General features: G+C 32.6%; 2 protein-coding genes and 1 long non-coding RNA gene across 5 annotated transcripts; 1 reads left to right on the plus strand and 2 right to left on the minus strand.

Moving 5' to 3' along the window:
- Nucleotides 1-774: 774 nt before the first annotated feature.
- On the minus strand, nt 775-2,990 carry LOC111377584. Its single transcript, XR_002699786.1, has 3 exons — nt 2,380-2,990; nt 2,150-2,295; nt 775-1,820 (listed from the first exon to the last, which is right to left on the minus strand). It is a non-coding gene; the product is annotated as an uncharacterized LOC111377584 (long non-coding RNA).
- Nucleotides 2,991-15,729: 12,739 nt separating this feature from the next.
- On the plus strand, nt 15,730-17,402 carry LOC111394392 (galactinol synthase 2-like). Its single transcript, XM_023020193.1, has 4 exons — nt 15,730-16,206; nt 16,292-16,612; nt 16,724-16,858; nt 16,971-17,402. The coding sequence occupies exons 1-4, from the start codon at nt 15,877-15,879 to the stop codon at nt 17,211-17,213; spliced, it is 1,029 nt and encodes a 342-aa protein (XP_022875961.1). The 5' UTR covers nt 15,730-15,876; the 3' UTR covers nt 17,214-17,402.
- Nucleotides 17,403-18,030: 628 nt separating this feature from the next.
- LOC111394399 (ADP-ribosylation factor) lies at nt 18,031-21,676 on the minus strand. Of its 3 annotated transcripts, none has more exons than XM_023020205.1 (7): nt 21,528-21,676; nt 20,510-20,665; nt 19,668-19,738; nt 18,789-18,908; nt 18,478-18,596; nt 18,321-18,402; nt 18,031-18,224 (listed from the first exon to the last, which is right to left on the minus strand). In XM_023020205.1, exons 2-7 carry the CDS (start codon nt 20,655-20,657, stop codon nt 18,219-18,221), a joined length of 546 nt encoding a protein of 181 aa, XP_022875973.1. In that variant the 5' UTR covers nt 20,658-20,665; nt 21,528-21,676; the 3' UTR covers nt 18,031-18,218. The 3 variants fall into 3 exon arrangements, with proteins under 3 accessions (XP_022875973.1, XP_022875988.1, XP_022875981.1); XM_023020220.1 differs by having other exon boundaries at nt 21,590-21,672; XM_023020213.1 differs by having other exon boundaries at nt 21,521-21,660.
- Nucleotides 21,677-27,240: the final 5,564 nt, after the last annotated feature.

The raw sequence follows: 27,240 nt of genomic DNA on the forward strand, positions 1-27,240 counted from the left end.
GAATTCATCAATAAGGGGCCGTTTGATTGCAAATATGAAATTTGGGTGGAAAGAAAACAAATTGAAGGAAATTGAATTGCCTAGGATTTGTTTTAGTGGGAATTACCAAAATAGTGTTTGATTGCTATAATTTTTCACCTGAAAAATGTTAAACTAAAAGTGTCTTTTGATATTCGTTTGACTTTATTTTTCATGAAAATTGTCAATTTAAAAGATATACATTTCTACAATTGTTCTAGAATTTGTTTCCGTTGCAAAAAAGAAAAAAGATCCAAAAATCATCTATATTTTAATGTTCATTTGGCTTTGTTTTACATAAAAATTGTCAATATAAAGGATATCCTCTTTTACAATTGTTCCTAGAATTGATTTTCCACCAAATCATAGAAAATGCAAGTGTGTGGGGGAAAAGATGGAAAACGAATTCCATGAAAAAAATTTGCTATCAAACACACAAAATTGGTGGAAAATGGAATTCGATGAAAATTGTGCCAATCAAACATATTTGAAGTATTTCAATACTGGATCTACTTGTTTTCTGATTTCTCCTTATGTGTGGACGTCATGACTATAATCATACATCTAAAATTTCCACTCACGAAAATCAACAACAAAAAGATAACAGTTATAATCGCCTAGATATAAACATGGAATTAATAGATAGTTGCATGCTGCCCATAGACAACTGCCCTCTAGCAAATTGCCACTTATGTATTTTTGTAATACAGTGAAATTCATCTGAAGATCATGTACACTAACACTTCCTTCTTTTAAACTTCTTTGTTACAGCATTTGCCAAATGCATTTGTTTTCAAAATTGAAGTCCAAAATTGCACATTCTTTAGAGATGAGAGTATAGCCTTCTTTAATCAATCGCCTCAACAACTTTAACTCCATCTCTATAGTCTAATACAATAAATAGACATAAATTAGATATATCAAGTGTAGACTGAAATTAATTATGATGTGTAAGCTTCACTAACCGCAATACTGATATCTTTGTCTTCATTCATTATTTTTTTATCATGTCTCTTCCATACATATTGCCTCAAAAATCCCAATACGTATTGTATATCATAGTTTAGATTAGTGTTAAATGAATGCAATGTAATTAACAAGTTAGAATTAGATTTTTTACCCAACTTATTTAGCATCACCCAATCTCTAATTGTTGAATACCTCTCCATAAAATAGTCCTCTAGAGGATAACTTGAAGATTTTATCTTCGTATTATACTTCTCTTTTGTGGACATTTCCGGTTGAGTTTGTTCAAGTCTTGCTTTCTTGCCACGAATTTTATTGCTCTAGCCAGGAGTATCTTGCCATAAACAAGCAACAATAGCTTCCATATTTGATTCCCAATCACCCATTCTATTCATCACGTTGTTCTGTTCATCAATGTAAGATCTCACTGAAGTTAAAATGTTGTCCACATAAGATTTCATGTGAGATTGCATTCTCTGATAGTGATCTTCCTACTACTTTTGTTGTCGCTGAAAGAATTCTTTCTAATTATCAAAAATTGCTTGATAATGAGCTTATTGTGTTCTTGATTCTTCAGCCATATGTGTACCAAAAAAAATCCTGGCAGAAAGCTTGAGTATCCACATATGATGCAGATTGCATACAAGATTGGAAGGTAGAGTGCAGCTTTTGATATTGATGTTGGTGTCATTTTTGCTGTTCTTCAAATATTTGCTTCTGGTTTTCAAGATATTCAACATGTTGTTTTCTTGATTCTTCAACCATGTGTGCCTTCAAGTTATTGCAAACACCAGATGCATATTGCCTATGTGTACTAAACATCTCTTCCATCTGTTCTTTTGTTACATAGTTACAGTCAACAAAAGCATAATTAGGCTATACTCTAAATGAAGTGTATGTTCTAGAAGTACCAACATCATCAGCATTAATTGTTTGCTGCACACAATTGCTATGTGGAATTTGTGGTACAATGTTATCAAGTTTTCCTGTGATAATGTTGTCTAATATAGTGTGTTTATTGTCCAATTGTAATTCTTCTTTTGTTGGTTGTAAAACTACAATGACTTGAATCTATAAATGTAATAAAATATTAGAATTCTATGATATACCATAGTAGAATAATTAAATGTATAACTAATTGTAAATTTTCATATAATTACCATACCTCGTGTGTCGTCAAATATTGTTTTACAATTTTGTCTGTCAATATTCGCTTCGGCTTCCATTTATGTATTCTTGAAATTTGTAATGTTTTGTATCTCCGGTGTCCAAATTTCTTCCAAATCTTGGGAATGTTTCGTATATCCAAAACTGCAAAATGAAATTGAAACTAAATATTAGATATGTACAACATTAAACTATACAATGTATAGGAAATTAGGAAAAAAGAAATACCTGAAAAGTAAGATGATATCCATGTAGCGTATATTTACACTCCCTTTGCTCAGTTTGTTGCATTCTATATATTCTTTCGAGGTGTGATTGTTGCAATGAATTCAACAGAGCAAAGTATGCCTTCCAGCCCCATGGATACAAAAGAAAATCATCAAGCTACTCAACCATATCTAGTATTCTGTAATCAATGTGTCTTTTAATTGGTTTGAGAACACTCTATCAACATAACCAATCCAAGTTTCAACTTATCTTCTAGATCTTCACATGAATGGAAGACATCATGAAGCATTCTCATAGAAATCCTTTTCACACCATTGACATACTGGTTTCTAAGTCGAGGATTACTACCGTCAAGATTAACAGATGCTTTGTGGCAAGGTAATCCAGGGATTAAACAAAATTCTTGCATTCCAAAACGGGCAAGATGGTCATCAAATCTTACCCACACTTCATTGTTTTTGCCAGAGTTCACAATCCTCATTATGAATTTATGTATCAACTTGCTACTAAATTGTTGCTCTTCGTCTTTGTACATGAATCCATATATAAATCTATGAAAAATAGTGCACATTAGTGATGCTTATTCATTTGGTTGTAACAATTGTATCAAATCTCTAACGTACTGATGATTTGGATATTGACTAATAGTAGCACAAAACCATAGGTTTGGAGAAAAGATATAATCTAGAAACATCTGCATTAAAGAACAATACTTATTTACAAACTAATTTTTGGAGAAAATGTGATTACAAATAAAAATTAAAACATACCTTACACAAATATTTTCCACTTTATCCATATAACGAATTAATAAACAAAAAATTAGTACTATAAAACAATGTACTCAAGAGCATATCTTGATAGACAATAACAAAGTGAATACTTTGATGTATGGTTTTAGATAATCATGCCACATGGAGACATATAAATTTGTACTGTGGGAAATTTAAAGGAATCAAAAAGCCAACAACATGTCAAGGTCTATCAATAAAGATACCAAGCAATCAAAGGCACCCTACAGACACATATACTCAACAAACACACAACATTGATTTTTTAAAATAAAAGAAAGCACTATCACAATATACTCTTAAAGCATTTCAAAAACAATCCTATAGACCTATATTCCAGTATGTATCCATGGAGTATATCTTTACCTTCATTTTTGTTTCTGAAACCCTGTCTGTTTTTCTCTATATAGAGTCGAACACAACAAAAATTGATAAAAAGATAACATTTAGCTTTTCAAATACATCAAAGTAGATCAAAAGTAGTCCAAAAAAAATTCCAATGCAAAAAAGAAAAACAAATTAAGTAGAACAAAAAGAAAATCCACAAAAAAAGCAAGATTGTAGATAGATCTAACCAATTACCTGGAAATTTTTGTTTTAAAATTGACTTAAGATTTTGCTAAAGATGAAAAATCCAGCTGAAAGATGTTTCAATTTGAAATTCAAAGAAATGGATAGTTTGCACTCATATAGAAGCTTTTGACTCACAAGAAAAGTTTGTACTAACTTTTTGGCATTCTCCAAAAAAAAAAATTCAAGTGAATTGCTGCCAATTTTTTGTTGTTTACTTGTTGGATTTTTGCAAACAGTTTTTAATATACAAAAACTTTTACAGTAATTTTTTGGCATTTTCCAAGTACACTGATTGGTTTTCTAAACTCATTTACTATTTTATTTAATTCTTCACCAACTTGGTTGGTTAATTATAGATTTATTGTGACCTTTAGAGTTTTTAAAAAATAATCATTAGTATTATTAAGCTAATAAAAATACATTAAAAAAAATATACAAATCAAATTTCTTAAAAATTAATAGCAAAAAAGTAAACAAAACCTAGAATTAATTTCGTCTTATTTACTAATTTAATAATTTAAATGAACTAAAATAATAATAATAATTACAAATGTGCGGAATTGCTCTACACATGCCACACTTCGATTTTTATTTTTTTTAGAAATTATGAAACCTAATATTTGTCTGTTATTTGACTTCTACGTTTGTTATTTTATTAGTTTAAAAATATGCATTAAAATGAAAGATTTACTATGATGATATGATAAAAAATTACGACATTGAATTTTCTTTATTTTTTATATAGTAATTAAAAATTCAATATAAAATAAATTTTATATTTTTATAAAAAACTGTAAATCTAATAAAATAATATAACTAAAAGAATAAGTTTAACTTCGATATAATACAAAAAAAACTCTCAAAAAAAAAATAAGGAAATAATCATTGCAGTGCCAGAAGAGAAAACCAAATGAATCTAAACATAATAAGAAGAAGATAAAAAATAAAAAAGTAAGTGAAAGAAAACTAACATGAAAAAGAGAAAGAAAGAATCCTACCAAAAATTACAACAAAAAGATACTACAAAAAATTAACAACAATTACCTGGTCAATTTTTGTTCAAATTAGCAATGAAAGAGAGCTCCAATATGAAATTTGAAATAAATGATTAGTGAAAAGTATTATTGATTGCACTATACATACAATAACTTTACCATGAAAAGTAAAAACTTTTGTAGTGATTTTTGGCTTTTTCCAAAAATACTCACGTGTTTGTTACTATTTCATCTAATTCTTCACCAAGTTGACAGGTTAAGAGTATAGATTTATTGTTTGGTGTTGAAATTTTTTTAAATAATCATAATAAATCTTCTTGTTAAATTAATAAAATTACAATAAATTTTTCTTTACAAATAGCATAAAAAAAATAAAATCATAACCACTCTTCTTTTTTATTATTCCCAAATCAACAAATACAATACAATTATATAAAAAGAAGACAATATTGAATTACAACATTTAGTACTTAAGAAATTCAATATTAAATAAATTTTATACATTTATATAATATAATAAATCACATCGATATTTTCTTTTACGTTACTGAAAGAATATAATTAAAACAATATGTCTAACTTGATATTGCAAAAATAAAAACAAAAAATAAACTTTCAAAAAAGAATAACTGCAATGCCAAAAACAAAAGCTAGACGAACAAATATAATAAATATAATACAAAGAAAAAAAAACAAAAAAGCTGTGAAAAAGATAAAGAATCCTGCCAAAAAAGCCAAACAAATTACATGCCAAAACTAAAATGACAAAAGGTATCACTTTTTATTCTTCCACTATTCCATTTAATCCCTTTCATCTCTCAACTTACGGAACAAATTTCGCCTCTTCCATCTTCTATCTCAAGTTAGCACAGCTACAAACCAAATCTACAGAAAGAAAGTAGTTTTATTTAATTTAAGTTTTACTTAGGTTGGAAGTTTGATGCTTATCTATTAATAAAAATATCCCTACTTAGCTAAATTATATTTGTTATATTTAATTACTTCATATTGAAAACTTGAATGTGTGAAATCATTTGACGATTTTTCGAGATTTGAAACTTTCAATTCTACATATTTAATGTTTTCCTATGTATATATAATCAGTTGATATAATAATATTATGATTAATGAAATTTTGTTTGTAATTTTCTTCTATCCAATTTCATCAATGAAGAAAGTAATTTTACAGGAGATAAACATACCAGAAGAAAAAATACAGTTTTCTTTGACAATGCATTAACAAAACTACAAATTTCAATTTTGAAGTATCTATTTCACTCAACCTAAATTTGTGTTGTTATTGCTAAATTTGTGTTTTTTTTTTGTCACTAATCCTTATCATGTCAGACATGCATGTACCACACTGTTTCTTTCAAATTGTTAACACTTCTTCAAACCATAACATTCGACTAGTAAGTCTTATTGTAGTGCTTATACTTTCTTAAAACTAATAAAATCATATATCAGCTAAAAATACTTTTAGTTTTCATTGTATAGTTGCTTCCAAGATCTTTTGTCGAATTAGGACATGAACTTGCCAACAGAATACATCTAATTAGATACGATGGTATAATTGCTACCATACAACTAGAAAGAGTTCATAACGACATTTATCTAGCTGGTGGATGGAAACAATTCTTCGACCATCACAATTAACAAGATGATTATGTTATTGTGTTCGAATATATTGGAAATTCTACCTTTAATATTTCCATACTTGACGATTCACAGCTAGAAGTGACTTATGATACATACCACTCCGACTCCGAAGTTGTTGAAGAAGAGGCATTCTATACAGGAAATCCCGTCTTTAGACTAACATTCAGACGTAATGACAGTCGCAAAATTGTAAGTTTTCTTTTACTTATATTTCCACAATTTTAAATTCTTTTTTTCGCTCATTTTTATTTTATTTTTAGTATGTACCTTCAAGATTCAGTGCAAAACATCTACCCAATTTTATATGAAATGTTCGAATCCATGACTCTTCGCATCGCAACTGGACTGTTTCTACGAGTTTGACAACAAATGGTGACGTATGATGTTTCACCACAGGTTGGTCAAAATATGCTACAGAGAAACAACTTCAAATAGGTGACGTATACATGTTTGAGTTTTTGAGCTGCTATAACGAACTCCCAATTTTCATAGTACACAAAGTATGCGATGATGGATCCATTACTTCTCTATAAATTAATTTACTGTTATTTTGTAATAAACTTTGTGGCTGAATCTTCAATTTTCCAGTACAAGTATTTTCCAACTTATTTGGACTTAAACAAGATTTAGAAACATATTCTTCAGGTTCAACTCAATCATATCAGCACTGTCAAACATTGAATGTCAACAGTACAAGCAAAATAGTTTGTGTAATCTCATATATTTCTTATTCAAGTATATTTTTTCTAGATGTGACAAAATACCGTTATGCAATTGTAAAAACTAGTAATAATTTGCAATTATTTTCTTATATTATCGAAACATTTCTATATATTACTTCAAAAATATTCCAAAAAATTAAAATCCATACGCTAATAAAAATACGATAAATACAAAATTCGTGCAACATACGTAACATCGACTAGTGTTAATTAAACAATGGAAGAAAGTATTAAGTTCCATACTTCGAAAGTATCATAAATTTTCCCATGTAGCACTGCATGATACTTTGAGCAAGCAGTAACAAATAGGTTTAGCGAGTAGAAAAGATTTACACATTTTGACTTTTATATGTTGTAATCCGCTCTTCTTGCTCTTATGCTTAATGTATGTTTTGAAATTTATTAAGTCGACAAGACAATAATATTCAAAAAATAATACATTAAGTTGATAAGGCAATAACAATACATTAATTTATCTACAAGGTAACGAGTAGTAGATGATGGCTTCCTGAAGTAGTAAAGTGGACTTTGGAGCTGTTGCTGCTTTTATCACAACAAAATTGGAGCTTCTTATTCGCAAAAAATACAATTTATTATTATTATTATTATTATTATTATTATTATTATTATTTCTGTTTTTGGAGAACAAACTAAAAATGAAAGACATAAATAAACAATTTGGTGCCCTTCATAAAATTATTTACATCAAAGTCTAGTTGTAGTTGAGATCCCTCAATTTTTGCTCATTGTAACACATGTGCCCATAATTTTTTCTAGTCAAATTCTTATGCTCAACCTTCCATTAATTAGTACATTTTGTCTTTAAAGATAATTTTTGCAAAAAAAAAAAAATTGATGACATACTTTAAAATTAGAAATAATATTTTATCGTACTTTTACATCTATTATTATATGGACAAATAAGTCTTTTTACATACTCCCAATGAACATTTTGGACCAAAAACTGTTAATCAAATACAAAGTATGATAATAAATTAAATGTTGAATATAAGAAAACAATAAAAAAGTTAAGAATATTAGTGCTATAATGAGCAAATATTGAAAATCGCAAAATAAAAAATATAGTACAACTAATAAAAGTTGCATCGTGAATATAATTATCAATAATGTATTAACTCTTATTACATTGGTCAAAGTTAAATGTGCATTGTACGTTATTCTAAAATACTTTATAACTGATGTAAAAGTAATATTTGGTGCCAATTTGTTGGAAGATGTGATGAGTCTCAAGACTCATAAAAAAATATATAATTTAAAAGAAGAAATTGTACTCTCAAAACTCAATTTGTATGAGTTAATTTTTTTTTCTAATAATAAAATATTATAAAAGAATAATCTTTTTATATTACATTTGATATATAAAAATTAATTGTTAATATATAAATTTAAACACCCATTAAAATGTCTAGATACATGAATATTAATAAATTCATCTATAATAACTCTATATTCATGTAATTCGAGATTCATCAAGTGAAATTTCATTGAAACTAGATTAATGTAAATGTTAATTAATTGAGAACCAATAACACAAATCTCATAAATGACAATAATTTTGTAATATTTATTATATATATTGAAAAATGAAAATAAAGTATTATTGAAATAATTGAATTGTAAAGGGGTTAAAATTGTCCAAAAAATGATTCTCGCTTAATGTGATATTTTAATATATATTATAGAATCCAGTTTTCTCAAAAACATTCTATAATACCATATCAAGGAATCGGGGTGATGACAGGAAACGGGAACTCCACCTAAACCAATTTACTATTATTTTTGTTTTTAACTTTAAATTACATTTAAAAAATAAATTAATAATCAAGATAGTAACTAGGGTTAAGGGATATATTTCCACGTCAAATAAAGATAAAAATATGAATAATCCAATCTCAACCAATATGTAAACTAATATGTAACTAATATATAACAAGCTAATATGTAAATAATATTTAAACCATGAGTAATCCAATCTCAACAAACCTACTCGTATTGATTATTGATTATCCTAATATGCGTGTTTGTTATAGATTCAACAGAAGCACCTGCTTATAATTTTTTTAGAATATTTTTTATTAAAAAAATTATATATGATTGAGGTTTTTTAGATTTATAAGAGTTGATTTTCTAAAAAATACATATATTATTAAAAGTAGAAAAAAAATAAATTTAAATTACATTTAAAAAATTAATAATTAAGATAGAAAGTAGGGTTAAGGGATACAATCCCACATCAAATAAATATAAAAACATGAATAATCCAATCTCAGGCAACCTGCTCGTATTGACAATTGTTTATCCTAATATGCGAGTTTTTGATAGATTCAACCGAAGCACTTGCTTAATAAATTTTTTAGAATAAATTTATTAAAAATAATTTTTTGAAAACAAAAATACGTATATGATTGAGGTTTTTTATATTTATAAGAATTGATTATGAGTTCACGTGCAAAAATTATTTGATTAAAATTCAAAATGTATTGAGAAGATTAAACCTTGGATAATCGGGCCAAACAGCATCAAAATCTTATTTGTAAATTCAATTCAACTATTTGTACAAAAATATTTTCACACATTCTTTGATAAATGATGAGGTGACACCTTGATTTGAATAAATGAAATTCAAATAAAATAATGCCACTTTGTCAGAAGATTTTGACAAAAGTTTGACATAATTATATGCAAAAAAAAGTGATTGGATGTAAAAAACTTACTGTATTTAAAATTGTTCAATTATAAAACGTAACGTGGCACTATACCAAATTTTATGTTCATGTAGCGTGATTTAATTTTTTAAAATTGGGCATCACGTGATGACACGTGGCATAAATTAGCCCTCGCACTCTAGTGAGTTGTGAGCAGGCAAATTTTGTAACATTTCCAATCTCGTGCTTTACGCCACTCTCTTTCCATGCAACTTTTACGCTGCCAGTTAGCCCTCCGGAGCATAGCCTAGTGGTGCAAAGGATATGAGTGAGATGATCTCACGCCTTGCTGCAGCCGCAATGTGGGTGTTCGATTCTTGAAATATGGAATTGGACTCCTTGTAGGCGCAGTGTACAGGCAGCTTTTGTTCTCTAGCCTGCTGGGGCACATCCCGCAATTTACCTCCCTCACAAAGTTTTAGGGGCGGGACAGTGGGACCCTCAAAATTGGGGTTCAACCTTTTTAAATTTTGCGCTGCCAGTTAAACTTGTTGACGTTGCTCATGATCAAGCGGTTCCCAATTTAGTTTCGTCCTCTTCCGATTTGGAAGACACTAGTAAGTCAATAATATTGCTACAATTTTTATTTTTATTTTTTTAAATTTTAACTGTCGAGAATGTAAGGCATAATATTTGATTGTCCTATATATACATCATAATTTACGGACTAGTAAATCAATGGGTCATGCGACAATATTTTATTGAATCAAAGTTTCATTAATCAAATAAAAAAAGGTTATGCTTTGTTTGCATAAAAATATGTACATAGGGGTGTCCAGAGCCCTCACATGGAGTGGAACTCACGCGAGGTTGCTGGCTCACAACTCACTGGAGTGGGTGGGCTACTTTATGCCATGTGTCATCACATGATGCTCAATTTTAAAAAATTAAATCATGCTACATGAACATAAAATTTGACATAATGTCACGTAACATTTTATCACTGGACAATTTTAAATACAATAAGATTTTCCATCTAATCACTTTCTTCCACATACAATTACGTCAAAGTTTCTTTCAAAATCTTCTGATGAAGTGTCATTGACCATTTATTCAAATCAATGTCAAATGCATGTCACCTCATCATTTATCAAAGAATATGTAAAAATACCCTCCAACTTTTTTTTGACAGCTTATTAATCTATAAAAGATGGGTAATTGGCACAAAACGTTCAAATCTTTCAAACTTATTATAGAAAAAGATACTCATTTCATAGTTTTTAACAGTTCAAAATAAAACTCAACAAAAACCAGAACTGAATTTTGTGCAATGAATGAAAATAGAGTTTAGGACAAAAAAGATGAAATTTTTGGGAAGTTAGAGATTGCCTTTTGATGTACTGTACCCTTGATTGTCTACCCAATTTGAAGTCAAAGCGTATTTAAAGTGTACCTAAATCTACATACATGCCCGCTCCCCCACCCACGCACCCACCCACCCACTATATATATATATATAGGATTATAATCAGTAGAACAATGGGCATGTATATATATGTGGGAAGAAGATGAAGGGAGCGGGTAAGGTGGTGGCGGTAGGTAGCGGTGTGTTGGTGGCTTGGGATGGGGTGATTTGATGATTTTGATTTTAAATATTAATTTTTTTTAAAATTTGGGACTATGGTTGCAATTAGTTTTTTATTTTTCCATTTCTTTTCTTTTTGTTTTATTTGAATGGAGAGTAAAATTGTCAAAAATTGATGAAAATGACCTTCTACGCAAAGAAATGTGGAAGGTAGGGACAAAAATGTCAAAAAATGAAATGTGTGGATATTTTCCACAATAAGCTTGAAAAATAGGGACGTTTTGTGCCAATCACTCATAAAAGATTATGTGAATGGTGATGTATAACAAATATTTTTCTATAATCTTAGGTTTTTTTTTTCTTTTCTTTATTTACGCAGATAACATTTCTATAACTTCTTATACACAAGTAGCATTATTGTTAGTAAATTGGCCGATTCATTAATTGTTTTATTTAAGGTTATTTTGTTATTGATCACCGAACTTTCAGTGAAATCTTAATTGAATCTTTAAACTTTAATTTATTGCAATTAAATCTCTAAATTTCAATTATTTTCAACGCTGATTACTTTGTTAGTCCCATTTAGGTATGTATGACACCTAGTGACTGAAAAGCCTTTTAATTTAGACATGAACATCTTTAATTGCATTCTACGATTGGCATACATGTTGGTGTGTAAGTTAAATATTTTTTATCTACGTTAGATTGCTATTAATTTTAAACGCTCACGAAGGATAGTGATGTTAATTAAAATAAAGGGGACTAACAAATTGACTAACATAGATAGTAAATTATAATTAATTGAGATTTTCTGAGTTTTAATTATTAGTTCTTATGACAAGGTGGATGATCAGGCTGGATCCCTCGTTATTGAAATTTTGGTATGGCATTGGGTTAAATATTTCAAAATGAAATTGAATTTTTTTTTTTTTTTGCTTTCAAAAAAACCAATATAATAACTGTATATTAAATATTATTTACTAAAATAAGGAACAAAATTAATTCATTGGGGTCACTTTAGCTGCTATTAAAGAATGTTGTGTCATTATCATGGATGGAATCTACCATAATCGTATTCCTATACCTTGGTTAACAAATTTTAGAAAATAAGAAACTCATTATGATAATCCCAATCCTTTAAACAAATATGGATAAATAAAGCCACTTGGTACACACTGTTTGTACATAATTGTGCACATTATCCAAGTTGACAACATGTGATTGATAAAAGGAAAGTGCTGCTTACACATAGCCTTACACTACCCCTCACATGGAGGAAGGCCCACAAATATTTTATTACATGTGAGCCTTCCTCCATGTGAGGGGGGTTTAAGCCTGTGTGTACACCATTGTGTACACACAGCACAACCCTTGATAGAAAGTCTTCTTTAAAAAAAAAAAAAAAACTGTCAAATCAAAGTTTGACACGTGATGGAGTGTACAAAAAGTTTTACATTATAATGTACATGAAGCATTGTTGAATATGGATTAAATGTTGATACACATTGTTCAACTTAGGTGTACGGTGCCGTTTAGGTAAGGTAGGGGAGAGGAGAAATCAATTTCACTCCTACTTCCATTTGATAAGGCGTAATCTTTTGACATTTTGTGTTAATATTGTAAATGGCTCGTCTCACTTGCGAGCTCGAGCAGCTAAATATTCTTATAGATCATGCGTGCTTGAGTTTTTGGTTTAATTTTTAAAAAGGGGGCGAAAACAAGCATCTCGTTTTGATTCATTTAACAACCCTCAATTTCGTGTTTGATTTTGATTAAAATTTAATTACTTTTGAGTCTGAGAATCGAAAGTTATATTACCTCATTTATTCTTGATTTTTGATTATAATTATACAATTAAGTTTCTGTTTGATAAATTTATAAATCATTTTATAAACTAATCAAATTTTATTTTGAACAACGCATTTTCAATATACGGATAAGTACTATGTATTTTTTTACTGCTCATTTTTATCTACTTATAAATTCTTTTCAAATGGAGGCTAAATTTTGTTTTGGTCCTTAAAATGTATTTTTGTACTCTGAGTCATCTTTAAAGCCCCTTTATAACTATAATAGCAATATTAAACTTTAGCATCGAAATGCAATTGTGAATACCTTAGCTTGCTATTAAGTTCATATTTGACCCCATTTTTAAATTTTTTTTTTTAAAAATCGTATATTTCATGAAACTTACACGAAATTTACTAAAAAGTTGATTTTTATCAAAATCAGATAGGTGCTAAAAGAAAGTTCTTAGAAGCAATGTAAAAAAAAAAAAAAAAAAAAAAAAAAAAAAAAAAAAAAACCTTGAGAATTAGTCCACTATGCCCATGTTTTTTCTTGATAAAAAATTGTTGCATGTATATAATTTTAAAATCAATAAAAGTTTTAGGTCACAAAAAAAAAAAAAAAAGTAAAGAAAAGAAAAAAAAACCTTGAGAATTAGTCCACTATGCCCATGTTTTTTCTTGATAAAAAATTGTTGCATGTATATAATTTTAAAATCAATAAAAGTTTTAGGTCACGTGAACTAAGAATTGCAGCCCTTGTTTGAGTCCCATTATAAAGCAAAAAATGAATTTTTGAATACTGTATTGATGTAAAATGTGTGGTTTAAAAAGAATAAAAAAATTTAGGATTTACGTGTAATATTATTTTATTGAATAATATGCGATTAAAATGATGTCAAAATACTATTTAAAAAATACATTTTTTTCTAAAGAATGAGGCTCAAGCAAGAGCTAAAATTTTGAGAATAACGAGTTTAAAAAATGAGAGTCAAACAAGAACTTTTTAATTGATTCTCATTTTTTTAAAATCAATTAAATATATTTTTCGCTCAAAATTTTAGTAAATATAGCAATTCAATCACACAGAGTGACTATGGTGTCCCATTAAAATGTCCCACATTCTTGTGACCTATGATGTATGAGTTTTAACAATAAAGTTGACGAGATTCTAAAAAATATAGAGTTCAGATTGTACGCTAAAATAAAATTATGTAATACGGATTCAACCAGGGTTAAAATTAGAAAATTAAACGTGTTTTGATCAGTTTTAACACGATGCAATTAATTAATTGCTTAATTTTACTTACCTAATCGATGAGAATAATATATAATTAGCAAATTCTGTTAGGTCTCCTTTTTTTCCTTTTTCTCATATCTTTATAGTACTTTAAAATTTATTATCCATTTAATAAAATTTATAAATTACTTATAAATAAATATATGAACGATCGATAATTTATTTTTATCTATTTATAAATTAAATTGTTTATATATATATAATTTTTCAAGTGGAAGCTAAATAACACAGCCCGTGACGAGGTCAATAACAAAATTACAGGTAAACGCGGGCCTCCTCCGGCCCGTACGCTCAGCCCTAGCCCGAAATAAGTGATGTCTTCTAGCGTCTTCATTTCGAGAAACTTCCCTTAACCCCCTTGTCCACCGTCGACAGGGGACACGTGTCGGCACGCAACTCAAAGTCATAGGAATCAAATATTTGAAAGATAAAAAATAGAGAAATTTTGCATCATTGGTCCGTAATTTATTACTTAAGTAACAAATTTGTTTTTCAACTTTAAAAAGTTGCAAGTTGATTTGGGTTGTAATATATTGTTTGAACTTGTAATCCCTAATTCTTTTTTTAATATATTTTAGACAACTTGGCAAGTCACTCATTCTTAACAATGGAAAGACGCTAAGGTATACGTTGAGATATAAGCTCCATGTTTGGTCCCCATTTTTTCGAAACACATTTTTAATCAAACATTCTCTTACAAAATAATTTTACAAACAAATTCACTTTTTTATTTTTTAAATCACATATTCTTCGATAAAATACTCTTTCAAAATGAATTTTGAACCACACCAAAAAAAAAAATAAAGGCTGAAACAAGGGCTAAAAAATATGTAGACGTCTTTCCATTTATTAAGAACAAAGGTGGTGATGATGTGTGAAAAATGCAATTTGAGGGATAGTCAAGGGGGTAGAAAATTTATAATCTCAGTTGATCCTCACAATCTCCGACAGCAGAAGATATCTAAAATCATCATTGAATTTACATATGGTCCTTATAAAAATGACTCGATTTAAGTTCATTGACAAAACCTTACTTCATAAAGTTACGCATGAATATCAACCTTACGATTTTTCATTGTTAGAGATTGAATTTCTAACCATAAAGTGGACTGACATGCTCATATCTGATATTTAAAGACCAACAAGTTATTTGGATAATAGGTTGAGAACCGATAATGTAAATTTTCAAAAAAATTGATTCACATACCCGTACATAATGTAGCCTCGTTTCACCGCTATATAAACACCATTCCCATTACGAACTTGAAGAGAGAACACAACCCTATAGCCTCTGCTCCCTAAGAAACATCTCTCTTTTCCCTTTATTCTTAAGAAGCCTCTTTAATCTTTTCACAGCATCGTATCTGAATTTATTCTTTTAAATCTTGTTATTAGTAATTCACTCTTGAAGTTATAATTATGGCTCCTGAACTCGTTGCATCAGGTGTAAAACCAACTAATTTTGTTCAGCCAACTTCTTTCTCGGGCAGGGCCTTCGTAACATTCTTGGCTGGAAATGGTGACTACGTGAAGGGTGTTGTTGGGTTAATTAAGGGTTTAAGAAAGGTGAAAACTGCATATCCTCTTATAGTGGCGGTGCTGCCGGATGTCCCGGAGGAGCACCGCCGCATACTGGAGGATCAAGGCTGCATTGTTAAGGAAATTGAGCCGGTATACCCACCTGATAACCAGACCCAATTTGCCATGGCGTATTATGTCATCAACTATTCCAAGCTTCGTATATGGGAGGTATGTGTGTTACAGAGTTGCTTTATCGTTTGTTAAGGTACACTTTCGTATTTGATGGCTCTGAACTTTTTGGTTTATGATGCAGTTTGTGGAGTACAGTAAAATGATATACTTGGATGGTGATATTCAAGTATATGATAACATTGACAGCCTCTTTGACTTGCCTGATGGCCATTTCTATGCTGTAATGGATTGTTTCTGTGAGAAAACATGGAGTCACACACCGCAGTACAATATTGGGTACTGCCAACAGTGCCCGGAAAAAGTGAAGTGGCCGGCGGAGATGGGTCTTCCACCTTCCCTTTACTTCAACGCTGGGATGTTTGTGTTTGAGCCGAGTCTTGCAACCTATGAGGACCTCTTGAAGACTCTAAAAATCACTCCTCCCACTCCTTTTGCTGAACAGGTTAAAATTTAGACTTCGACCAGACTTGACTATGTACAATATCGACACTGATATCTGTCTGTTTAGAATTGAGAGACTAATGGAAAAGTTGTGATATATAATTTGTGGCAGGATTTCTTGAACATGTATTTTAAGGATATATATAAGCCGATTCCTAATGTGTACAACCTTGTTCTTGCAATGTTATGGTGTCATCCGGAGAATGTTGAGCTTGACAAAGTGAAGGTTGTGCATTACTGTGCAGCGGTAAGTCATCTGATGCCAAGATCTTTGCCTGCATATTTTCATCAATATGCACATAACGTGTTGTTTTAATGTATTCATTCTAGTAACTATTGGCCTTAATTTATGTAAACAGGGTTCAAAGCCTTGGAGATACACAGGAAAAGAAGTGAACATGCAAAGAGAAGACATAAAAATGCTGGTGAAGAAGTGGTGGGAAATTTACGATGATGAGACATTGGATTACAAGAAACCAGAGCCGGTGGTGTCCGATGGAACCCGTCTGGAGGCGGTGGCTTTGCAGCCACTGGTTGCAGCAGCTATGACGGAGGCGAAGGCATCGGCCGTGCACTACGTGGCAGCTCCATCTGCTGCTTAATAAAACATAATAGCAGTTTCCATAACTCTCCTAAGTCGAGAGGGAGATAGGAAAGGCTAAGTTGTTGATATTGTGGGTTTCATTCTTGTGAAAATTAATGATATTTAGAGTTTGTACTGATATCAAAGCGCTGTACTGGAAGAACACATATTATGCTTTCAGTAATGCTAAATCTTATCATTTAGTTGACGTTGGTTCTCTCCTTCCCGTGATCGAGGAGGAAATAATAATAAATATTGGGTAAGAGAGTTTTAATCCTTCCTATTCTTGTGAAATATTGGGCCCGGCTCTCTTTTAAAGACGCAATTTGCTCGAGACATGTCTGATTCCCATTAATTCTACACATATACAGAAGACTTCTTTATACTTTTTAGCCACACGTTCTCTTAAAAAATACTATTTGAAACTCCATTTCCCCCCAGTGATGAGAATCAAACAGGCACTAATAAAGGAAAATGCCCTTGACTTATAACAGTTGTTTCTTTTATTTATTCTCAATCATCTTTTCTTTAATCTATTCTCAATCTGGTCACCTAGACACAAAAATCACCCATCATATGGCACCAAATGGTACGAAATCAAGCCGTTATGGATTGACAAGGGCTCAATGGCATCGTACACCTTCGGGTTCTAAAATTTGACCCACCCGAATCCAAATGATATTTAACAGCTAATATCAGGAGTGCATGAGCCGATGTGTTAACACTATCAGTGGATCTAAACTTTACCTGGATGGATTATCCTGAGAAGCAATAATACGTCCAGATTAATTAGGAGAAAAGGAATCGATTCCCTGTAGTACGCTAATAGCAGATTATGGAAAAGACTCGGTTGAGAATATATAGCAGGAAGATGCTAAAGAACCGACAAAAATCTATGAATTATTCTCAAGTACAAGAATCAGATTTCAACCTTAGCAAAAGAAGAACCAAATTTTGACAGAAAAGCAAAAGTTCAAAGCGACAAAGAAATTAAGGTTTCTTCCAGCACTCAGACAATAGTACTCTAAGCCTGCAAATTGCAATTAATATAAACATCAGGAGCACCCAAAGAATTAAATATGCAAACAAAAGATTCAAAATGCTGTTAAGCATCTACACGCCGCACCTTGCTTGCAATGTTGTTTGAGAGCCAATCCAACCCCTCATAAAGACCTTCACCAGAAGTGGCACATGTGCTCTGAATGTACCTGCATTTTGAGTACCATTAGTAGAATGTTACACCTAATTTAAAGACAAAGGGTACAGATACAACTACTAGTTACCAGTGTCGCTGGCGGAGAGAATGAAGGCCAAGCTTGTCAGTTATTTCAGCAGCATTCATTGCATTCGGGAGATCTTGCTTGTTTGCAAATACTAGCAGCACTGCATCTCTCAATTCATCCTGATAGACAAGCACCACACAAACGTAGAGAAAAGATAAAAATGAAAATGAGTAATTTGCAAAATCTTATGCAATACATGGTAAGTTAAGTTTCGTTTACAAATCGATTTACATGTTATTGTTACATTTTATATGTAAAGTTATATGTTTCATCGTATTTTAACCCTGTTTCAGGAATCAAGAGTCTTCTACCTCATTTAACATCCTGTGCAGCTCATCCCTTGCTTCAACAACACGATCTCGGTCATTGCTATCAACCACAAAGATTAGTCCCTGAGTATTTTGGAAATAATGTCTCCACAATGGACGGATCTGCAAAAATTCATGCAAAATGTTAGCATGCAAATGTGAATGAGACTGCATGTTGGAAAATTTTTGTTGAATTTTAAAGGAATACAAATGCAACAGCTGACTTGACTTCTGAACAAGCAAGTACCAGCACAAACATGGCACTCATTTTCTTTATACAAGATATGCCACAGGGTATTCATTATTCACGGAGGTCTAATAAAATTCAAGCTTCTTTTATGCACCTTATCATCTGGACAGTTCAATGCTAGATCTGTGTTTATGAAATAACAGGACTTGACATTTATTCCTGTTAGTGAATGAAGCAATTACATTTCTGAATCAACCTCTTAATTCTATCACAGATTCACAATCTTTCTTCTATATATAGCACAGTTATCACAGACAGATGCATAGACCAATAGGAAAGGTTACTCGGTATTTAGAGTAACACTTTTCCAATCACAACTATTTGAGGAGCATCTGCACGCCATTGGACTACTGGACAAGCTTATGCAATTAAATCATTTCTATGTGGTACTTTGTGAACTGCTTTAAATAACTTCAGTAGCTGCTGTATTATTTTTTACTTGGTTCAAGTAAAAGAAGGCAAACAAAATGAAACCCTCAGATAAACTCTTCTGCTTTCGAAAGTGCATAAATTTACAGAATTCTCCTTCCAAGGTCATATTGAAGATAGGAATAAATTCATCAACACAACATTATCAAAGATCATGCGACTTCATATATAGGGGGAAAGAGAGTAAATCCATAAATGAATACCTTATCCTGGCCCCCGACATCCCAAACCGTAAAGCTAATGTTCTTGTATTCCACCGTCTCCACGTTAAATCCTGACCACATAACATTTCAGTTTAGAAATTGCTTTGACAATAAACCTGATATATACCTCTAACGAAAAATAGAGAAAACATGAAACCATATGCCTCCAGATGATATGAAGCAATATGCTCTAGATTACTTGAAGCAATTTAGAAAAAACAAAACAAGATGGACATAGTAGTAAAAGTAAAATATCCTTCTCCATCATAAGTCAAGTTAAAATGCTTTACATAAAATTTAGGTTAAAACGCAGGAAACCCCACCAAAAGACCCACCCTCCAGGAAAGAGTAGGTAGGTCAAAATAGATAACTAAAAATGTTTGTATATATAAATAGAAATGTGTGTAAACATTTTAATAAGATTTAGTTTCATACCAATAGGATCCGTCACAACAGAAATGGGGATTTAATTCTGAATATCATTGAAAAGCTAATTCTCGAGGATAAAAGGACCAGCTTTAATTTATGCTATAAAATATAAGTAAAATTTAGGAGGGAAATGCCAGTCACTAACAAATGAAACTGCAAAAGAAAGTATTTTCAGATAAAGATTGTCCTTCGCATGTACATCTTAGGAAGTAAATATAAAAATCTGTTGCAATGCCAAGGTCTAGTATAGAGAAATTTTGAGAATGGAAGGGAATGATCAAATCACAAGAGAGAAATAAAAATATCTTGGAGGATCATGTACCATTAAACTTTTAAGACGTGTGCATTGTAAAGTCGAATCCCAATTATGGAGGGTAAAATATAATGAAAACATCAAACTGTCTGAAACATACCAATGGTAGGAATTGTTGTGACAATCTCTCCAAGTTTGAGCTTATAGAGAATGGTCGTTTTACCAGCAGCATCAAGACCTACCATCAGTATGCGCATCTCTTTCTTGGCGAACAGCCGACTGAAAAGCTTGGTGAAAGACAGCCCCATCTTTGCAACTACCAACTCCAATGAATTAAACCATGTATTACAATTTACAAAGCATTAAGAGGAAAATTTAAGGAAAAAAATGTAAAGAATATACGTGGATCCTCAATCTAACAAAATTGTCAGGTGGAGTTAAACAAAAGTTTTCAAGACCTGAATTTTCTACAACTCAACCTGATAACATCTCAGGATTCAGGAGTCTTTCACATGAAATTTATTCTCTAGATTATGAACATAACACAATGTTATAACACTTAGTTCAGTATTTTGTCGAATAGACAAGCAAAAGTTGAAGATACGTGCTTTAACATCATAAGATTGTGACGATAAGAACATAACAAAATACATCAACGAAATTTTTAATCATTGCAACTTAATGGTCCCATATAATTGTGCTAGATAGAACATGAGCAGTCATTCTTAGAATCAGATCACAAAAAGACTCTTATTGGTGAAATCTAGCCTACCAATCAATACTTTCCTCACCAAGGTCACATCAGAACTGTAACCGGAAGTCGAATAAAAAAAGACCCATCAAGTAAAATTTATATCATTTGCTAAAGTTGATGATCACTAACTATAGAAATTCAAAAGAACACGTAACATCTTGGGCTACTGCAATGAGATCGCAGGCCAGACGCAAAATTGACGAAATACCAAGGAATCTAAAAATTCAATCCCAAAAAATGCACAAGTAAAACATCATTCAATATCGGCCTCCTTTATACACCAAAAAGAGGATCTAAATGAAAAGAGAAACAAAATTTTATCCAATAAAAAGACTACAACCCTAAGAATTCACGGTAATATGAGAATTATACCGAGCTATAATTAGTAGCTATCAAAAAATCGAGCTATGAAATTACCAGGTACCTAGGGTTCTGAAATGCAATGGTTTGAAAGTGGGAAGAGAGAGATCAGCAGCTAATACTCACAGAAGGAATGGCGAGGATTGAGCCGAGTGTAGAGATCCCCCGGTCGAAGATCTTTGCAAGGTGCAAAGGGATCTAGGCAAATGCTGTCAATTGTTGACTTCCATTATTTATTTATTATTATTTTAACAGACGGTTATTTATTTTCTTTAAATTGTCTTAAAAAAGGTATTTTCGTAAATATGTTTTCTCTTTTTCAAATAAACGAACCCCAGTATGATCAATAATCACGCAACTTGGTCAAAATCGACTCAACCTCAAAAGTTGACTTTGTGTTAAGGATGCCAATGGATCGAAACTTGAGGTTCAAGCTTGACTTGAGTAAAACTTATTCGGGCTTTTTTTGACCTTAGCCGAGTCGAGTTACAAGTTCGACTCGAGCCTTATCGAGCCGAGTTGGGTTCACGCCCAGGTCACTTTTTTTTAACACAAAAAAGGCACATGCTGGTAATAGCTACATTTTTATTTATTTATTTCTTTTTTTTAAGGATTGGCCCGTCACAGACCAAAAATGGCCAATTTTGAAAAAGGCAAAATGGTCTTTTAACCTTTATCAGACCCATACCTGGAAAAAAGCCCATATTGTATTTATGTTCCAACTTGAGGAAATTACACCCTTCCAGGGATTTCAAGCTTACTGTGCATAAATCATGGGCCCAACTATTCTAGTCAAATGTTCGGTATTAGACTAATTAAATAAAAATTACTTATTTAAAATAAGCGCGATACTGTAGTTAACGGGCTTCAAATCTAATCTTTCTTCATTCTCTATCAAACCAGTGAAACTGCCCCAAACTTCTCCCCACGATCTCTGATAGACTATTCCAACAGTTACCAACCCCACGAATATCTCCGGTAAGTTATCTCACTCCGACCTGTCAAGGAACTAATCTTCGTCACATACCCAAAGTGAATTGAATACATCTTCGTCTACCCCATCACTCTGTCAAAAAACTTTCCATTTTATGGCCGACAAAAAAATGACTAAACCCAAGGCGATAAACGTCCATTCCACGCCTGAAAGGAGAGGAAAGAGGAAGCATGAGGAAAGCCTAATGAAATCCCATATGGAAAAGTATGCGGCATCGTCTGTGACCTTGTGGAAAGTCCAATCGAACATGGTATATTGATTTTTATGTTCTGTTAATACATTAAGTGACGGTATTAATTGAATAATCGTTCGGTAACATGTATTGAAGACGTATTGAAGATCTGTGACCTTGAAATATGTTGAATTCGTTCCGTCGTTCGAATGGGGTATGGTTTGTGGTTTTGAACGCAGAATGTTTGTTCATTTGATTTTTCGTTTTCGATGTTATGAATAATCTGTTGTTTATTCACGAATACGCATTTATTGGGAATCTGTGACGTAAATGCATATGGATATGATTGCCTGTGACCTTACTGTAATGGGGATAGGGCTCTGAATGTGATCTTAATATGTGAATGAGACTGAAGTTTGTTGTGAATATGTGACCTGACTGTAAAGACTTAGTATGCTTGTGACCTGACTGTTAACATGGTTGATGACGTGTCTTTAGTAATATGATGTCCATGTGTGACCATTTCACCTATATGTGACCAAGTATTCTCAATGCAAAGACACTCACATATACAGCTACTACTTTGTATCACAGTTGTGGCTCTAATGGTTGAAGACCAAACCAAAGTTAAAAACGAATGAAAAATATATGTCTAGTAATATGCCTGTGAATGAGAAGACCTTGTATGCCTGTGAGCTGACTATTAACATGGTTGATGATGCACTTTAGTAATATGATGTCCATATGTGACCATTTCACATATATGTGACCTGAATTTAACCTATATGTGACCATTTCACCTAAATGCATTTCATTTTCTCTGTCTCCGAATTACAATACAAGTACTTAACAATTTTATAATTATTAACACTTTATATAGGTATGACAATTCAAAATATCTGAAAAAAGTTGGTTTCCAGGCAAGATTACCACCTCTGTGTACAAGGGTGTTCTTACTACTATACAATCAAAGTTAAGCCAAAGCTAAAAACAGATATTGAAGGGCACATGCTTTGCCCACTTCCTGGATTGCCATGAAATAGTGATTCAACCACAGTTGATTCACTAATTCCTTCTGAGGTAGGTTCGGCACCCGAATGAGGAAGAAATATGGTTTTATGTTTCCGGGAAATACGTCAGGTTCTCTATATTTGAGTTCTATTTGGTCATAGGACTGAGATGTTCAGGCGATACAGATACTCAGGTTTTTGAAAATAGGCAGTCAAAGTTGAAGGCCAAGTACTTTTCATTAGTAGATGCTGTTACACATGAAGATGTAAAGGACACATTTCTGTCTGCATGCGAAATGCTTGACCTTGATCTGATTGAAGCCCTACCAGACAATGACGTTGCAATGTTTGGGGTTTTATATTTTTTAACTGCCTATCTCTTTCCCCGTGACTACAAGAAGGTTGTCGACCACTTCCTATTTGTTCTCGTTGAGGACTTTAATGAAATAAACAATTTTTTATGGGGCAAGCTACTATTCCAAATTACTCTGGGTGCATTGAGAGATGGACTCAGCAGGAGGACCCCATACTACAGGTTACGAGGAATGCTTGTAGCCTTCCAAGCATAGATATACGAGACTTTTCTCGGTCTTGATGGCATCGTGGTCACAAGGATATCGAGGGTGCATCATCGCATTGTAAACTTGATGGCAGATGAGTAACCATCAGCTGCCAAATTGGAAGGACCCGACTGCTTCTTCGATCCTAAGGTAAAGTTCCAGTAAGCATCATGTAATCAATATCAAATTTTTTACTTTGCATTCATAGAAACTACATATTGTATTGCAGATTGTGATTTGTGACTTGGAACCGTTGGAAAGTGAAATGGCGATGCCATACATGAACGGAGTCCAGTACAACAAGCCAATCCAGCCGACGTCCTCATCCGAGAGCCGAAGAAGAATCAAGCGCAGGATGGAGAGGTCTGTTGAAGATGCTGGTACTAGCGGAAAGTCCATTCCATCAGTCCTACCGCTGATGGACAGTAATATTGGACAAGCTCACTCTTTAGATGATGAAGACAATTTTGTTGCTCCTTCTTCAAGACGGCAGGAGTCATCCGCCCATGAAAAATCCCCCGTTGTTGAAGGTCTAACAGCCGCTCATCATTCTCAAGAGGAGCCACAATCTCATGGAGCACAACGGGATGACGTAAGTTGTTATGTTAGTCAACTCTCAATATTTCCATTATTGGTCACACATTAATATTTCCTATGTCATATTTCATACACATCAAGTCACAGATATACCAATGTGCATTGTATGTTGACGGTTGGTCAAAGATATTTCGCAAGCAACATATAATAATCAGTTATTCATTTTTGTCAAACTTTTGAGGTGTTGTGTGTGTAAGTATCCGAACTCCAGGCAGATGATAAAGTGTTGAAGGCGGAGCTTGAAGACATCAAGTCACATATGTCATCTTTGAACGAAGGGAAGACTAACAAAATGGATGACATTATTCAAATGCAAGCCTGTATTAAAAATGACCTAATGGATATTCAGACGAACATGCAGTTTCTATCTGAGTCTGTGTCAATAATGATATCCAGTGCAATGGACGAGATCATTAGACGGTCTGGTGACAAAACAAGCGACCGTGGAGTATGACAAAAAGAAGTTCCTGGAGTTGGTGATCAAGAACATCATGGGGCTGGTGGATCTGAAAAGGCTCAGAAGGTAGTCATTTGATATATTTCACATTTCTGTAAAATAACATAGTTCATTTTGACATTTTCCATTCAACATGTAGGTGGAAAACGTAGTATCAAACGTCGACAGAAAAGGGAAGGGCAAAATGGACCCAAGTGATGATCTTCTCTTCTCCTTTGAGCCACCATCATTTGATATGGGGATTGAATTCACCCCACCCAATGTTTTGCATTCAGAGGAAACTCAGAAGAGGGTAGATTCCATCATATCTGATGTGGTGACCGCAACAAAGACTGTAGAGAATGAGGTATTTATATGTTCCAATAGTTGTAGATCTCAAATCACACATACCTCCAAACCATGTTATATTATTAGGTCACAGATCACACACACTTCAGATCATGTCCTATTCATAGGTAACAATTCACAGACATTCCAAACCATGTCCCTTTCATAGGTCACAGATCACACACAATACCAACACATGTTCCAGTCATGGATCACAGAGCACAGATACCTTCAAACCATGTCCCATTCATAGGTCACAGGTCATAGACACAGTTCCAAACCATGTCACATTCTTAGGTAACAGATTACAGATTCCTTCACCCCATATCCTATTCATAAATCACAGATAACATACATTCCAAACCATGTTATATTAATAGGTCACGGGCCACACACCCTTCCAAACTATCTTCCAATCATATGTCACAGGTCACAGACACATTCAGAACAAGTCACATGTATAGGTGACAGACCAAACATGTTCACAAACTATGCCACAGACAGCTCATGTGTCGTATTTTCAATCAATTTGTAACCTATAGTAATAACATACAGGGATCACCTACTGTTGAACCAACCTCGGAATTACCAATTAAGCGGGTTTTAAGGCCAGTGAGGGTATTGCAGTCTCCTTTCATTGCCGGACAGGAGAGGGGAAAATTATTCAAGCACAACGATAATGTTGTCATTTTTTACGACTACAAAGACAATGTTGACGAGGTTGACAAATCGGCCTTCATGGGTTGGTTCGAGAGGGGGCACAAAACAAAAAACAAGTAAGTGAATTTCGTACATATTTGTGAAAAGTTACTTAATACACAGTTTTGACAAAAAAATGTAACCCTTAGTGTCGGTCACAGGAAAAAGTTTAGTGAGGAAGACGACGCCATCAAGCCTGCTTTTCTAATTGGTTCATTCCCAGTAGGTCATAAGACCACGAGCTTATAAATTCGGAGTCATCACTGAGTGGTGCGGTACAATTACATTTACACACTCAATTAAGTTACATTACTCTTTTTAGAATTCTGATTTCTTTCGTACCTCTTAAGAAGAGTACCAGAGATGATACAAACATGTCATATTTCATATTAGAACTAGTCACAGATTCATTCATATCCAATCTGTTGTACGCAATGCTTACATCTTTTCTTCTCATTGAAAAAGCACATGGATACCTGCTTCTACTTCATTCGCCAGGTAGCAAAATTTGGTAAAAATGTGAAATACAAGGCCATCACCACAAACTCATGGCTCCAGATTAAAATAAAAGACATTTTTCCTGCCTTCATAAAGGACCCAAATGTTCTTATGTCAGAGTTGAGCCTACTTGAGGTTGTAACAGGTCACAACCTCCATTTTAGCTCACACTGGGTTGATGTTGACTATGTGTTCATGCCGATCATACCCATTAATAGGGATGTCAAATGGGCCGAGCCGGCTCGCGGCTCGTCAAAGCTCGGCTCGTGGGCTGCTCGAGCTCGTCAAATAATGAGCCCAAGCTCGAGCCGAGAGCGGCTCGTGGGCCGAGCTCACGAGCCGGCTCGTCTAGAAAAGTGGAAAAAATTAAAATTTTATCAAAAAAAATTGAAAAATTTGCAAAAAAAAAAAGAAAATAAAAAAAATTCACGAGCTCGCGAGCCGCTCGTGGGCTCGACTCGGC

This window comes from Olea europaea, chromosome 1 (genome assembly GCF_002742605.1).
Source record: "Olea europaea var. sylvestris chromosome 1, O_europaea_v1, whole genome shotgun sequence".
In the NCBI taxonomy this organism is placed as follows: domain Eukaryota; kingdom Viridiplantae; phylum Streptophyta; class Magnoliopsida; order Lamiales; family Oleaceae; genus Olea; species Olea europaea.